Raw genomic sequence first — 16,506 nt, forward strand, 5'->3', positions numbered from 1 at the left:
ATGCTCTTAGCCAGGGGAGAGCAGAAAGGGGCGTGGGAGACACAGCTCAGGCCTTCACCTCTGGTGGAAATACCAGTCAAGCTTATCTTAGAGACCAGGGGCAACACTGCGAGTTCCTTTAGTGACTAGATGTTGGGCATTTGGCAGCACCTTGGTTTCCTTTGTTAATGCAGACTATAAATGGAATTCTGACTCCCATTTACAGCACCTAAATCCCATTCATAAAATGGCAGGGGAGGTGTGGGCTAGCTGGCAGAGAAGGGATTGCCGCAGGTACACAGGAAGCCCAGCCCATCATGGAGGTGGAGCTGGGTTTGGGGTGGGGGTAGCTTCCTTTTCATCTGCAACATACCCAGCCCTCCAGCTGTTCTGTGTGACTTCTTTTCCCTATCTAGGCTGCCTGATGTTCATTTTAACTGGATTTCATCTGCCTGGAAAGTGGGGAGGGCCACACAAAATAATACAATGGAATCGGAGTTTGCTGTATCTAGAACAAGTTCAGAATATTAATATTTTGTGACAAGTCAGACTTGGGGATAAAAGAATACCATAAAACAAAATGCAGCAAGATAAAGTGAATGTGAAAATTTTTTTTCTAAAATTACTTGACTCCTCATTTAATACCTATGTATATGCACTGCACATGCACACACTCATACTTACATATGCTTCTACATTTTATACAGTTTTTGCTGTATATCCATGGGGAAACAGTTCCAGGTCCCGTGCAGATACCAAACCCACAGATGATCAAGTCTGATATAAAATGGCATAGTATTAGCATATAACCTATGCGTATCCTCCTATATACATTAAATCATCTCTAGATTACTTATAATATCGATTACAAAGTAAATGATGTAAGTAATTGTTATACTGTATTGCTTTTATTTAAATTTTTTTTCTTTTTATATTATCTTTTCTCTTACCCTTTTTTTTTTTTTTTTTTTTTTTAAGAGTCTCTGTCACTCAGGCTGGAGTGCGGTGGTAGCAACTTCCGCGTCTCAGATTCAAGCGATTCTTCTGCCTCAGCCTGGGATTACAGGCACGTGCCACCATACCCAGCTAATTTTTAAATATTTTTGATAGAGATGAGGGTCTCTCCATATTGGCCAGGCTCATCTTGAACTCCTGGTCTCAAGTGATCCACCCGCCTTGGCCTCCCAAAGTGCTAGGATTACAGGCGTGAGCCACCGCACCCAGCCTTATTGTTGTCTTTTTTTTCAAAATTTTTCATCAGTGGTTGGTTGAATCTGCAGTTAAGGAGGAACAACTGTACTTCATTCACTAAGGCTGGGTTCTAGATCTAGCTGCTCCATGAGTCCTTCCTTGCTTAATTGTTTTTTTTTCCTGGACTGATTTTCGTCTAAGCTTCTAAAGTACAGATAGCCTTAACATAAATTTCTTTTCCTCCTGGTTAAAATGAGAATTTACTTAACTGCCAACCTGCACAATGCTAGGTGCACTGGAGGTAGTCAGGTACTTAAATAAGCCTGCTGAAACGCCAGGAAGTGTCCCCAGGGACATGCAGAACTGACCTGTTCCTCAGGACTTCAGGTTGAATGAAGGCTTGGATCAAGGCTGTGTAGTTGGACCACAATAATTATAAATAATCTCTCATAGAATTGCCTTCCCTGAATTGAATTAAAGTTTAAAACCCTGGCATTTTTCGAGGGTTGAGGAAATTAATTACCTACTGCATTTGCTATTTAAAAAAAGTTGTGGGAGGACATTGTCTGTCACATCACTCAAGGTCCCCTTACATAAAGTCCCACATTTTTTTTTTAATAATTCTGTGCCAGATAAGCCCTGTTTCCACTGAGTATCTGTTATGACACTGGGTGAAGAGCACAATATATGTTAGCTCTCTTTCCATTTTGGAAACCATAGGTCTGACTGGGTTTCCCTTTTCTGCCAACAGAAAGCTCAGATAAGTTAATTAAAGCATAATCACATGCATTAAAGCTTTATCACATACATAATTGTTGTGTATGTTGACATACATATTTTCCTTTCCAGGGTTTTAAAATTTCTCCTTAGATTTTCTTAGTTACTATTTTAATGCTTTGTTCTAATAATAAAAATATTTGTAGTCATTAATTTTGGGAAATAGAAAAAAAGAAATTGCCAATAGTCTTATAACCCAGTGATTTTAGCATTCATAAAGATTTGAATACATAGTTTTCCTTCTGTATCTTTAGAAATTGCTAAGTAAAAGAGTCTAGAAGTCATAGTGGCTTCAACTGTTCATTCTCTCATGTAAAAGAAGTCCTGAGATAGGCAGTCTAGATCTGATATGGTGGCTCCATTAAGTTGTCAGGAATTCAGATTTCTTCTCTCTGCCCTGCTGTCATCTTAATGGGGCTCCTAGAGAGACCTCAAGGTCACTTCAGGGCCCGAGACAGCTGTTAGAGTTGCAGCCATGTTTTCTGCATTCCAGGGACGCAAGAAGGGAAAAGGGCAGACAAAGGGTGAACTCCCTGCCCTCTAAGGAGCCTTCCCAGAAATTAGATCAACCCCTCCAGAGCTGACCAGAATTTAGTTACATGGACTCACCTAGCTAAGGGAAGTGGGAGTATGTAGTTTTTTTCAGCTGGGCACATTTCCCAGGTTTCTCTACTAAGGATGAAGGGGACATTTACTATCAGAAAGCAGTTAGCAGTCTTACACATTTCCAGATCCTTCGCTATGTGTATAGATTCACTAAGGGTGTTATCTTGAAGCTGTCTCAAGTAGTTTGTGGAAAGAGTTAAGGTATAAATAAACCTCAATGAAAATATCAATAAATAAAAGGCACTACATCTTGTTATCCTATCAGCTTTGCCACTCTTGCCTTTCCATCATTTTTTCTAGGAATTTTTTATTTTTATATATATATATAGAGAGAGAGCATATATTTTTCAAATATTCAGTCAACACAGACCTTTTCAGGGCCAGAAGGGACCTTAGATGCTTTTATCCAAAGATTGCATATTCAGATGTTTACGGGGACCATTCAGGTACTGTAAATGATTAAAGCGGGCCAGGGGTCAGTGTTGAGGACCCCATAATAGGGAGTGGTGGGGACTGTGGTCACCTGGAGAGAGCTTGCTGGGTCTGAAGGGGGCAGCCCTGCTCAGCTCTGTCCATTGTCGTGGTGTGACAATGCTGGCCCTGTGTTGCCAAATCTTCTGATTTTATTTCCAAGAGAAATCAGAAATCTAGATTTTTATCTGAAATCTCCTGGTGTTAATAATATGGCAATGAATAAATTTGTTTTTTAAATGCCAACTGAATGCAACACTGCCCCGTGGACTGCCAGTTTAGGATCTTTGATTGGGTCCATGCCCTGTTTTTCATTTGGCAGCCAAGCCTGTGGGGTCAGGTGGCCTATCATGTGGCTGAAGACTTTGCTCTTCCGGCCTACCTCACCACAGCCTAGCCTATGACTAATTTGTCTCAGAATAGGGACAGATAATAATTGGAAGTTAGGCAGGACTGTTCCGAAGGTTAATTGATTCTTTCCTTCAACTGGCTTTGATTTTCTTCTGAAGTCATTTTGGTGTGGTAGAATCAGAAAAAAAAAATTGGGCTTGAATCCCAGCTCTGCTGTTTACAGCTGTCTGACTTTGGGCAAGTCTCTGGTGTCTCGTGTGTGTCTCCTGCACCATGCATTTTCTTGCTTGCCTCTCTCTCTTTCTCTACTTACCTGCCTTCAAGTAGCACAGCATGGTGATTAAGAGGAGGATCTCTTGGGCCAGATATAAATGCTGGCTTTTCTACCCCGCAGCTGTATGACACTGGGCAAGTAACTTAAACTTCCTATGCCTCAGTTACCTTGTCTATAAAATGGGGTAATAATAGCATCTACCTCATAGGGTATGGGAAGGATTAAATGAGCTAGCATATGTCAAATTTGAAGAACAGAGCTTAGCACGTAGACAGTGCTGCATAAACATTGGCTGTTTCCCCCATGTTCTCTCTTTTTGCTTCTGCTTTTTTGGAAGCCATAGATCTTTTAGCAGATTCTTGCAGTAGGCTCAGCTCAGGTCCCCCATCTCACAGCGAGCACTTTTAGCTTCTGGCACTTCTTAGCAGCCAGCCTCTGGCCCCAGTCTGAACTGAGACCCTACAAGCAATGCAATCCCCTACCCATTGCTTTTGGCCCTGTTCTGTTTCTGGTACTTTGGTTTTGAGCCCATCTGTGCCCTATTACTTTTCTCAGCTCATATTTTTTTCTGTCCCTGCTGTATGTTTGGAAGAGAACAAATGAGGGGACTGGCTGTGCTGTCTTGATCTCAAACCTTGCTAAGTGATTTCATTGGTCACACAGAGATGTTACCTGTCCTGTTAGGCATTTCTGGAGATTATATTGTGAGATAAAGGTTCAAAGCAATGTGAATCGGCTTTAGCCAGAATGAGGAACACAGCAGAAAACTTGCCCTAGAAACCAGAGAGAGCCTGTCAGTCTTGGTGGATTCACAAAGCCTTCTCGCAGCAGGCTTGTTAAAAAGGCCAAACGTTCAAGAGTGTGGCATACATGTTAATTAACCAAATTGTCTTTTCCCTAAAGACTTTAAATGCAGAGAAACTTAGACTGTGCTTACGTTTCAACTTTAAAACATCACCATCCAATCTTTTTAGCTTTTAGGTTAGTTTGAATAAGAGATCTGACCTGATCGGCCCAACTGTACAACTCTTCAAGGAAAATTCATATTTGCAGTGAGAAGAATAAATAACATTGGTATGTATTGCTGAGACTCTTATTTTTGCTTCTCCTCCCCTTATGTTAGGAAGCAGTGAGTAGAAGTGGGAAGGAAAGAACTTACTTGTTTGATTTAGTAAGTCCACTCCAAACCAACAAGAAACTACTTGCTGCATTACCCTGTTCTCTTTCCAACAAAGGTGATGAGGAAGAACTTCCAGTTCAGTTCCATATTACCAGCGTATAGTCAGAGAATTTCTGGTGGATTTTAGTTTTGGTCCTCTAATAGAATGTGGAGACTTAGAAGCCTATATTAACAAGCTGCATCATCTTGGACATTTGTTTAGCCTTCGTTTGGCATCCGTGGCGGGTTCGGACAAGGTGAGGAATGGGAGCTACAGATTAAACCTATTGGGCATCTTAGTGCAGTGCTGTGTACTTTTTTAGGCCACAGACCCTTTTTAGATAATCTGATTAAAGCTGCCAACTCTCTCCCCAGAAAACTGCTTATGTGCACAAACTTTCATGTGATTTCAGGGGGCTCTTAGACCCTAGGATCCCATGGGGAACCCACAGACCCCAAGTTAAGGATCCTTGTTTTAGGGGTTTATAGATAGCTTTTAGGGGATATGACCCCAGGAGTGAGGAGAAGTGTCACCAGAAGTTAAGTTTTTTGGTTTTTTGTTTTTGAGATGGAGTTTCGCCCTTGTCCCCAGGCTGTAGTGCAGTGGCATGATCTTGGCTCACTGCAACCTGTGCTTTCCGGATTCAAGTGATCCTCCTGCCTCAGACTCCCAAGTAGCTGGGATTACAGGCATGTGCCACCACACCTGGCTAATTTTTGTATTTTTGGTAGAGACAGGATTTCACCTTGTTGGCCAGGCTGGTCTGGAGCTCCTGACGTCAAGTGGTCTCCTTGGCCTCCCAAAGTGCTACGATTACAGGCGTGAGCCATGGTGCCCAGCGCAGAAGTTAAGTTTTAAGAAAACTGTCTCCTCACAGAAGTTCAGTGTAGCTGAGTTTATATTAATGGTCTAGCCTTGATTTGAAATTGTGTCAGGTAAGTTTAAAAAAATCCTTGTCTTGCCCTGATGGTGGAAGACTAGTTACGGAGCTGTGATCTTTTATTTCCTTTCATTATTGAATTGGGAATCCCTGCCAGAGATTGTCTGCCAAAGTGACCTTGAGTTTAGAAAAGGGTTTCTGAGTCCTTTCTGGACTTGCTGTAGGTCTTAGGAAAGTTCGGTTGGTTATACCCCAAACACAGTTGGTGGAGATTGTTTTGTTCTGCCTATCCTGTCTCCGGCACTGGCTACCAGAGCTCTCATGATGACAGTTGTTAGCAGAGGCTACTTGAAACCATTCCAGGGGAAGCTGTTGCCATAGCTACCTTGGCTGTGAGAGTTACCATTTTCTCTTTTTTGTTAGCTTGTGGTTTCCCTGATTTTTAAGGTAACAGCTGATGTTTTGTTTTTCTGCCGAGCAGCAAGGAAAATACTGGATTTTTGTTGCTGTTGCTTTTGTCATTGTTGATGTTTGGTTTTATATGTTTGGAGGGGCGTGTGTTGTATATAAGGTGAAGTTACTTCAAAAGATGAAGTACTGGGAAAGCTTGGGAAAGGACAGATAAGCATATATATATTGTCTGTACTCCAGTTTTAGATTTTGGCCTAGTGGTCAATTTGGTTTACTTTTAACCTAATTTTGGACTAATGGCTACAGTCAGCCTCCACAGGGGGGAAAAAAAAACAACTAACCAAGCTCTCACACCTGAAACCCTTAGGAGCCAGGATTGCTGTGACCTGGGCTGAGTCTGACTCAGACTCCAGCACTGGGGAGCCTCTGGGGAGCAGATGGCTGAGTCAGACTGAGGTTGCTTTATCTCAGCCTGCTCTGCAAATAAAGGGGTGAGGCCAGCAGGCAGTACAACCACACCTGGTGGCACCAGCAGTCCTTTCCGGGTTTCTGTTCAAGGCTGTAAACACAACACTTAACACACACCTGGGGCACAAGGTTCAGGTAAAGTCTACAGAGAGGAAAAAAAAAACAAAAGGATGACCTGTTAACAAAAATCAAAGTTCTACTCGTGGTCCTGTTGCCACCACTTTGACTGATCTTATTTTTACCCCTCCGATAAAGAACACTGTTCTTAGCATTTTTCGATTTTTTGATTTGCTCATCTTAGAAATGCTTGTGAGATTATAAAAAGAAAACACAGTACCTAGTTTATCCATGCTCACACTGTTTGTGATTTGGATTATGGCCAGTTGATTAGTAGCTGCAAGGTGCTGGCGGTGTCTGCCTGGCAGGAGCCTATGGAAACATCTGAACTGTGGCACACCATCACTGGCAGTGTCTCTTAGCCCACCATGCATCTGTAGGGTTGTGGGCATCACCTGTCCTCACTGTGCTTGTAAACCTAGACCTATGCCTCTGCTCCCCAGATCAAGATGAATGCCATGCTGGAGACCCCCGAGCTCCCAGCCGTGTTTGATGGAGTGAAGCTGGCTGCAGTGGCTGCTGTGCTGTACGTGATTGTCCGGTGTTTGAACCTGAAGAGCCCCACAGCACCACCTGACCTCTACTTCCAGGACTCGGGCCTCTCACGCTTTCTGCTCAAGTCCTGTCCTCTTCTGACCAAAGAGTGAGTAGACCTCATGCCCTCTGTATGCTCAGCTGCTGATGTATTTGGCTTTGTGTGATGTTCAAAGAAGAATCTTATCCCGTCGTGTCCTTAAGGCATCAATGGGATATGGCGTCACTGGTGTTAAAATAGCCACAGTCTGATTGCAGTCTAGTGTTTGAATCCTGGAGGGTAGGAGAGAATCAGATCTCTGTTGCCTGAAACATTCCTTCCTCCACAGTGTGATGTCATTATCCATGACAGGGACTTTGCAGAAAATAGTAGTCATTTTTAGGCAGATATGGAAAAGTTGGACAGTATTCTAGTCCTTTAACAAATGCTTTGTTGCCAGTTCTAGGATGGAGGAACTATCCTCACCCAAAATAATTAATAAGCAAAAAAGCACAGATCCAATAGTTGAGTACTCTTCATCTACCTTGTTGAAAAATGTACCAAGCATTAGCTAAGAGAATGCACTTAAAGAGAGTGCTTTGTCTGAGTGAACCAGGTTTCCGTATAGAAGCCCAGATCTGTATTTTTTTTTTAGATAGAGTCTCGCTCAGTCACCCAGGCTGGAGTACAGTGGCATGATCTCGACTCACTGCAACCTCCACCTCCCGGGTTTCAGTGATTCTGGTGTCTCAGCCTCTGGAGTAGCTGGAATTACAGGTGTGCTCTTTAGTAGAGACGGGGTATCGCCATGTTGGCCAGGCTGGTCTCGAACTCCTGACCTCAAGTGATCTGCCTGCCTCGGCCACCCAAAGTGCTGGGATTACAGGCATTAGCCACTGCACCTGCCCCCAGATCTGTATTTTGGAGACAGCAGGGGAGGGCTCTGCTTCTGATAGAAGAAACCATAGTTGTAAAATGAAGGGAGTCTACACTCTGTGTCACACATACTGTTTTCTTTCTTTTTTTTTTTTTGAGACAGAGTCTCACTGTGTCACCCAGGCTGGAGTCCAGTGGCCGGATCTCAGCTCACTGCAGGCTCCGCCTCCCGGGTTTACTCCATTCTCCTGCCTCAGCCTCCCGAGTAGCTGGGACTACAGGTGCCCGCCACCTCACCCGTCTAGTTTTTTGTATTTTTTAGTAGAGATGGGTTAGCCAGGATGGTCTCGATCTCCTGACCTTGTGATCCGCCCGTCTCGGCCTCCCAAAGTGCTGGGATTACAGGCTTGAGCCACCGTGCCCGGCCTACACATACTGTTTTCAAGAGATGCAGTGTTCACCTTTTCCCTGTGGATGTCTTCTGAACGACTGTGTCTTCCTCTGGGGCTCAGGCCAAGCCTCGTGCACAGTCGGTCTGAATTCGTCTCCTTTCTTGTCATGCTGCTTCACTCGCTTTGTACTTCTTCAAGCTTACTCCATTCTGCCTGTGCCTTCTCAGACTGCAGCTACTCAGGGAGATGTCTTCCTCAAGTGTGTCCCTTCAGCACATGACTAATGCAGCTGCTAAGACCCGATGGTGGTAGAAGCTCTTCCCTGCATCCTGATACCACCTCTCATCCCCTCTCTTGGCTGTTGGGGACACTGGGTGAATGATTCTCTTCTAAGAGCAGACAAATGGGCAACCAACATCTGAGAGTTTGGGCCCCTGCTTTGTGTAGTTGTCTAGTTAATTTTCATATGCTGTTTGCCAAGGATGAACAGCTACCATTATGGGCTTTGGGTGTTTTGGGTGTTGACGTGTGGTATTCTTATGCAGTTTTCTCATAGTTGTGACGGTGATGCCATGACCCCAAGTCAAGAGATATGTTGCCTAATAGTGGTGGACACTATAAATGTCATCATATTGAATTTGGAACTGCCCCTGCTGAGGGGACTTTTCATTACAGTAGGCTTCACGGCCAGGCACAAGAGCAAGGACATGGTGTTCTTATATGCAGTGTTTGCAGTTAAAAATCAGCTCTGTAAAGGGTATGCATAGTATATGTTTTGAAAATCATCCAGTATTTTTCATAGTTGTATTTTGAATGTTTCTTTCTTTCTTCTTTTTTTTTTTTTGTTTTTGAGACAGAATCTCACTCTGTCCCCCAGGCTGGAGTGCAGTGGCATGATCTCAGCTCACTGTAACCTCCACCTCCCAGGTTCAAGCAATTCTCCTACCTTAGCCTCCCCAGTAGCTGGGACTACAGGCATGTGCCACCATGCCCGGCTAATTTTTGTATTTTTTGGTAGAGATGGGGTTTCACCATGTTGACGAGGCTGGTCTTGAACTCCTGACCTCAGGTGATCCACCTGCCTCAAAAGTGCTGGGATTACAAGCATGAGCCACAGCGCTCAGCCTGAATTTTTTTGATACTTAATTTAGATCAATAATTTCGACTGACTACTGAAATTTGCACTCACTTTCAGCTGTCAGTTTGGGTAGGACTGCTAGGCCCAGTTCTTTGGTCATCTCATTTTTAGAGAGCTCTTGAAAACCAAAGTATTTAAAACCCTGCAAGTTTCTGTGCAGATGAGTGCAAATTTCCACCCAGTATTGGTTCCTGAGTAATTAGAGGGAGGAAGCCATGCAAAAGCTGCTATTGCCCAGGCTCCAGAAAAGCATCATGTAAGGTTTGATTCCATACTAATTGTTCAAAGTGTAGAAGAAAGCTGATTGTGGCAGTTTTTACCTCCTTTTCTTTTTTTTCTTTTAAAAATAATCCAGAGACATTAAGCCCAATAGTTTCTCTTTGCTTTTTTCCCTCCCTGGCACATTTTCTTGATGAGTCTAAGGTGTGACCTCTACTGAAATGGCTCCCACCCACCTCCTTAGGAGGTGGAAGTGCATCCCCAGCCCCATCTCCTTGGACCTTGTGGCTGTGTTTAGAAAATTAGCATCAGCCTGAGCCAGGGGCATCAACATGGAGCTCCCTGGTCATTGGCTGATTGCCTGAACTAGGGAGGGGTGGAGGTCAGCCTAGGTTAAAGGCAGACCTGATGATCATTTAGGAGTTAGCTATGGTTTGAAGGTGTATGTGAAGGGACAAATTCTCCAGAACCAATTTACTTCCAAAGCCTCTGCTTTTGATGATAGGACCAGCCCTTTTAGAGCATGTTGGAGCATTGCTTAAGCAGCTAAATTCTAAACACCCGAGCAGTCTGACTTCAGCATGACAAATGACTAAAGGGCAAAATTCACTTTATTGCCCCTCCATCCTTCAACTCACCCCTTATTTCTGTTTTAGATTTTAATTTTAGGAATCACTGTATCCTGTGTTCATGTCTTATATCACCAAAATGTTTTCACATTACTACTCTCTTTTATCCATGTTACTACTGCATTTGAAATTTATTGAGTACCTTTCATAGACATTATGCCATTCAGTCTTAACCAACCTTGAGGTTGGATTCATTTTTCCTTTCATTTTAGGGATGAGGAAACTGAGAGTAGCAGAGAGGGAAACTGAACCCAAACTGGAGTGTGACACCAGGTTGGCTGCCTTCTTATCTGTGGGGAAGTGAACAGGGACTTTTCTTGGGTACAGGTGAGAGAACTGAGGCAGAGGCCAGCCCCCGATGACAGTCCCTGGGTGACCTTTGTTTCCCATCTGACCTTCTTTCTGTTTCTGTCACTCCATTGGAAGTTACTGTCGCCCAAGGTCTTTTTCTGTGTCACATGTCTGTAACAAACTCCCATGTGTTGGAAGCTAAGGGCAGGAAACACGTCTGTTATGAGGGAAAGTGCTTCTCCTGGGACTTTGAAGATCTTTTTCCTACAAGGAAGGCTGTCTGCAGCCTTGACAACCACTCGCCTAGGCTGGAAAATTCTGTTAACTGATTTACAACAAGCTATTAATATTATTCAGTAATCCTGACTGCGGGTAGCTGGTTATGATGACATGTGCGGAATCAGGACATGTCCTCTTACTGTTCTGGTATAGAAAAAAAGTTGATGAAAGGTGAACATTGAAAGCATGCTTAAGGAGCAGGGATTACTGTTTTCCCCTCTCAGCATTAAAGTCAATTTGAAAATCTGTTTTAAGTTGATATACCCAAAGATACATTATAAATGAATCTTTTAATGTCTGCAGGAAAACTTTGCTTCAGTGGGATGTTATGTCTCTTGTTCACTTAGAAACAGATCAATATTTACCTAGTGATTCATTTTTTGTTCTCACGAAGTGTTTACTTTTAGTGAAACGAGCAGACGCCCAGTTCAGAATTATGACAAAAATCTAGATAGTCACATAAATCTTTTTTTCTGAATAAAAACCTTAATGCATATTCATTTTCTTAAATAGAAAAGGTAGAGCACACAAAAATTACCAATAAATGTTATAGCTCTTTCTTTTTTCTTTTATGAGACAGAGTCTCACTCTGTCGCCCAGGCTGGAGTACAGTGGAGCGATCTCGGCTCACTGCAACCTCTGCTTCCGGGGTTCAAGCGATTCTCCTGCCTCAGCCTCCTGAGTAGCTGGGATTACAGGCATGTGCCACCACACCCAGCTAATTTTTGTATTTTTAGTAGAGACAGGGTTTCACCCTGTTGGTCAGGTTGGTCTCGAACTCCTGACCTCATGATCCACCTGCCTCGGCCTTCCAAAGTGCTGGGATTACAGGCGTGAGCCACCGTGCCTGGCTTTATAGCTCTTTTGGAATTTGTCTAACAGGTTTTTCAGTTTTTTCAGAAAACCTCCCACATGAAAAAAAAATTATAATTCTACCCAGAGATAACGCGCTATTAATATGTGGGCAATCATCCCTGTGGTTTTCCTTCTGCTTATACTTGCCCCCACAAAATCACGGTGATAGATATTGTTTGGTAACCTGCTTTCACCAAACCATGATGAACGTTGCCATGAACATTCACCCATGCTGCTACCTATCTACTCACATTTGATTTTTTATAGCTTCAGAATTCTGTCATTCATTCAAATTTCCTCATGGCTGCTGGCAACAGTTGGGTAGAGAAAGACCTTTGAATTGAAATTTGAACTAGGATGCAAACCTAGGTCTTCTACCTCTAAACTGGCCACAGAACCCCAGACAAAATGATAGCCCCTCTGGTCCTTGGTTTCCTTCTATGTAAAATGTAATAGGTATGTCTCCCATGGTGCCCTTCAGCACGGACATCTTCTGATTCTGGTACCTTTGCTTTGTTAGCAAGCATCAGAGTGGTCTTTTTAGGGGAAGGACCCTGGGAGAGTGTCCCTGACTGCAGGGTAAAGAGACTGGTTTTCTTGTGTGTTTGTCTTCTTCTGACTATTCCCAGCCCCCGTACTCCTGGACAGGCTGGCACTGTCTCCGTTTGACTTTTTTTTTAAAGTACTTTTTTAAGCTATCATTTACATACAGTAAAATATACAAATCTTAAGTATATAGCTCAGGGGCTTTTGTGTATGTATTCAGCTGTGTAATTACCAGTCCCTTGGGTGTTTCCAAACGTGTACTATGACCTCCCTGCCTCTGACCCACCCGTCTGTCATAATACTACTCGAGTTGGCTTCCTCATGCAGGCCAGCAGCTGAGGCATGAACCTACCTGTCCAGCCTCATTACTCACAGCATTCTCTCATTGCCTGTGAAGTACCTGACCTTTGGGCTGTTGTCTCCCCACTATCCCAAATCCCCTCTTTTTTCTCAGCACAAAATGCCTCTTATCCTATAAGAAAACTTAAATAGCATCAATTCTGCTTTTAAGAGACAGAGTCTCACTCTGTTGCCCAGGCTGGAGTGCAGTAGTACAATCATAACTCACTGTCACCTCAAACTCCCGAGCTCAAGCTGTCTTCCTGCCTCAGTCTCCCAAGTAGCTGGGACTACAGGTGTGCACCACCATACCCAGCTAATTTTTAAGAAATTGTTATAGAGACAGAGTCTCATTATGTTGCCCAGTCTGGTCTCAAACTTCTGGCCTTAAGCCATCCTTCCATCTTGGCCTCCCAAAGCGCTGGGATTTCAGGTGTGAGCCTCTGTGCCCTGCCCTAAATAGCACACATTCTGAGCTACTATTCTCTAACTTGCCCCCCTACTCCTCTTTAGCCAGAATGAGCCCTTCTTCCATCTTCCTACCATATTTCCCCAACATATAACTTCTGTGTTCATTTAAAATGTTCCATCTTGTTTTATGAGAATTTGTGTCTCTTTTCTTTATCACTGGAATGTATACCCCAAATCAAGAGCCACATACTTGGGGAGACAGAACAGGATTCCTGGTGGTTCCAAATCTCAAGTACAATGCTGTCCTGTATCTCATTTTCCATAAACAGGTATAAGTGAATGATGTTCTCATTTTGGCAGACGCCGTGTGTGCCTGCCCAGGAGAAACAAACTGCACTGTCTCCGGCTTGTTCAGTGGCACTCCAGGGAATCAGGTGTACCTTCAGCTCTGACAGAGCTTTGTTGATCTGGGAAGGCTCTACCTTGTTTCTGGAAGAAGATGGATTGTTTATGGTCTTAAATTAAGGCCGGACAATATTAGGCATATGCATAATGGCAGTTCACAGCCTCCACTCTTCCCTCTGGGCCTGGCTGAAGTTTTTATCACCAAGTCCCGGTTGGAAAGTAGACAGGCAGCAGGTGTCCTGTCTCTGGAAGCCTGCTATTAAAATGTACATACTCCCCTGTGGGAAGCGGGCTGCTGCTTTTTCACTCATTAGCAAGCTTGCCAGTATGGGCTGTCTTACAGCTAAAGCTGAAGGCATTTAGGAGGAGTGTGATGGAGGGCTTAGCTAATAGACAGGCCTAAAAACAAAGAGTTGAGTTTTCTTCACTGGATCCAAGAGACATCTAGAAGCCCCTGCAGAGTCCAGAGAAGGGAGGCAGTGTGATGAAGACCACAGCCACATGTGTGTGGGTACTTTCTTCCCCAGAGATGAAAATGTAATCGCTTTCTTCTGCAACCAGCTGCCACCTGTATTAGTAAGAACGGGACATTATTGTTCTCTGTGGATTTGAGAGACACCTGAAACTTAGGAGTGAGGGGCATACCCACTAATACCAAGCCAAAAATAGCAGTTGGCTCTCCTATGCCATGGTGCCCTCTCCGGACGTGTCCTCCTGGAAGCTGCTTCAGGTAGTCATAAGAGAATGGGGGGAGCCCTGTGGCCCTTCCGTAGACCGTAATGGATTCCTTACGGTCTGTGGTTTTCCCTTTTTCTCTTCACTCACTGGAGTACAAGAGTACAAAAGAGAATCCAATTGGAATGCCGTTCTCATCATAATGTGTCCAAACCTTTAGTTCCCTGCCAATTAGTCATCCATCAGTTTTGGTTAATGAACATTTGAGGATCTACTTCTCTGAGACTCATTGTGGGGAGGCATTTTTAAAATATCATTTTGTCAAGCTTTTTAATTATGGAAATTTTCTAGAGGCACTTTTTAAAAATCAGTTTCCTCACAAATGTGCTTCCTAATTATTTCTCTTTTTCTTTCTTTCTCTTTTTTTTTGAGACAGTGTCTCACTCTGTTACCCAGGCTGGAATACAGTGGCACAGTCGTGGCTCATTGCAGCCTCAACCTGCTGGGCTCAAGAGATCCTCCCATCTCAGCCTCCCAAGTGTCTGGAAACAAAGGTCCACACCACCATGCCTGGCTAATTTTTAAAAATATATTTGTAGAGACAAGGTCTTACCATGTTGCACAGGCTGGTCTTAAACCCCTGGGCTAGCGATCCTTCAGCCTCAGCCTCCCAAGTGCTGGGATTACAGGTGTGAGCCACCACACCCAGCCCCTAATTATTTCTAATAAAGCAGAGCAAATCTATTTTTGATTTTTCTCTCGAACAGTGCCAACTCCCTCTCTATTGTTGTTGTACATACTTACTTCTTAACAGTAAATATCAATTTTTCTTTTATCTGCCCCAAATAAGAGCTCAGTTCTGTATGTACAAGCACTATATTTATCATAGATGTGCAAAATATGCTATTTTTGTCCTACTGTACCAAGGAAGTATTAAATAATTAGAAGTACACTACAGAAAAGCACTAATTCAAATTTCTCTGATACTGCAATATATGGAGTTATTTTCTGGATCTAAAGAGCACGGGACTCCATATATGAAACGGCCACTCCTTCCATTTTCTTCTCTGCCTCCTTGTTATAAAGCTGTTTCTTTGCAGAGGCAGTACCAATGCAGAGGCCGGGGTTAGGAGCTTTGAGATGGACAGTTGGTGTTTTCTCAATCTTAAAGCATCAGGCAAATGCAACTTCACACACTCCCTTCCAGTCAGATTGCCACCCTAGGCCCCGCCTAGGTAAAAAATTCTGGAGCCAGCACAGCTTATTTATTTATAGCAAGTTAAAGCTGAAAAGAATTTCATTATCTTCGAGTTAAATTTCTCTTAATTCCCTCTTGCTCACAGACATTCCACATCAGATTTAGATCCTTTCCTTCTTGGCTGAACACTAAAGCTTTGTCCTTTTCACAGGATAAATTCCTAATTGCCAAGAACCTTAATTCCATTGACCTGACTTGATCTGTTTTAAGAGTTGTGCAGGCTGGGCGTGGTGGCTCACACCTGTAATCCCAGCACTTTGGGAGGCTAGGGTGGGTAGATCATGAAGTCAAGAGATTGAGACCATCCTGGCCAACACGGTGAAACCCCGTTTCTACTAAAAATACAAAAATTAGGGCCGGGTGCAGTGTCTCATACCTGTGATCCTAGCACTTTGGGAGGCCAAGGCAGGCGGATCACCTGAGGTCAGGGGTTCGAGACCAGCCTGGCCAATGTGGTGAAACCCTGTCTCTACTAGAAATACAAAAATTAGCTGGACATGGTGGCAGGCACCTGTAATTCCAGCTACTCAGGAGGCTGAGATGGGAAAATCGCTTGATCCCGGGAGGTGGAGGTTGCAGTGAACCAAGATCACACCATTGCACTCCAGCCTGGGGAACAAGAGTGAGACTTTGTCTCAAAAAAAAAAAAAAAAATTAGCTGGGCATGGTGGCACACCTCACCCCTGTAGTCCCAGCTACTCGGGAGTCTGAGGCAGGAGAATCACTTGAACCCGGGAAGCAGAGGTTGCAGTGAGCCTAGATCACGCCACTGCACTCCAGCCTGGCGACAGAAAAAAAAAAAAAAGAGTTGTGCAAATATTTCTTTGGATATTTCTGGTAAACTATTAACAAGTGATTGGCAGAACTGTAGTGTTCTGATGTGCTTATTTTATAGCCACCAGACCTTCAGAGCATATTCACTTGCAAACTTATATTGTTAGAAAATTACTGAAAAATGGAAGACTCAAAATCATCTTGATTGAGGCTAAGTATT

General features: G+C 43.5%; 1 protein-coding gene and 1 non-coding gene across 4 annotated transcripts in view; both read left to right on the forward strand.

Moving 5' to 3' along the window:
- ABHD2 (abhydrolase domain containing 2, acylglycerol lipase) overlaps positions 1 to 16,506 on the forward strand; it is a 115,917-nt gene that overhangs the window by 20,033 nt on the left and 79,378 nt on the right. Inside the window, exons 2-3 of one of the 3 annotated variants that reach the window (XM_045395967.2) lie at positions 4,624 to 4,723; positions 7,129 to 7,328. In XM_045395967.2, the coding sequence (XP_045251902.1) occupies positions 7,135 to 7,328 (194 nt within the window). In that variant the 5' untranslated portion in view covers positions 4,624 to 4,723; positions 7,129 to 7,134. Of the gene's footprint in view, positions 1 to 4,623; positions 4,724 to 4,856; positions 5,066 to 7,128; positions 7,329 to 16,506 lie in introns of those variants that run through there. The other 2 variants (XM_065548394.2, XM_005560462.4) reach the window with 2 other exon arrangements.
- On the forward strand, positions 11,872 to 11,935 carry LOC123574813 (U7 small nuclear RNA). Its single transcript, XR_006699997.1, has one exon. It is a non-coding gene; the product is annotated as a U7 small nuclear RNA (small nuclear RNA).

The sequence above is a fragment of the Macaca fascicularis genome, chromosome 7 (genome assembly GCF_037993035.2).
Source record: "Macaca fascicularis isolate 582-1 chromosome 7, T2T-MFA8v1.1".
NCBI classification, from domain to species: domain Eukaryota; kingdom Metazoa; phylum Chordata; class Mammalia; order Primates; family Cercopithecidae; genus Macaca; species Macaca fascicularis.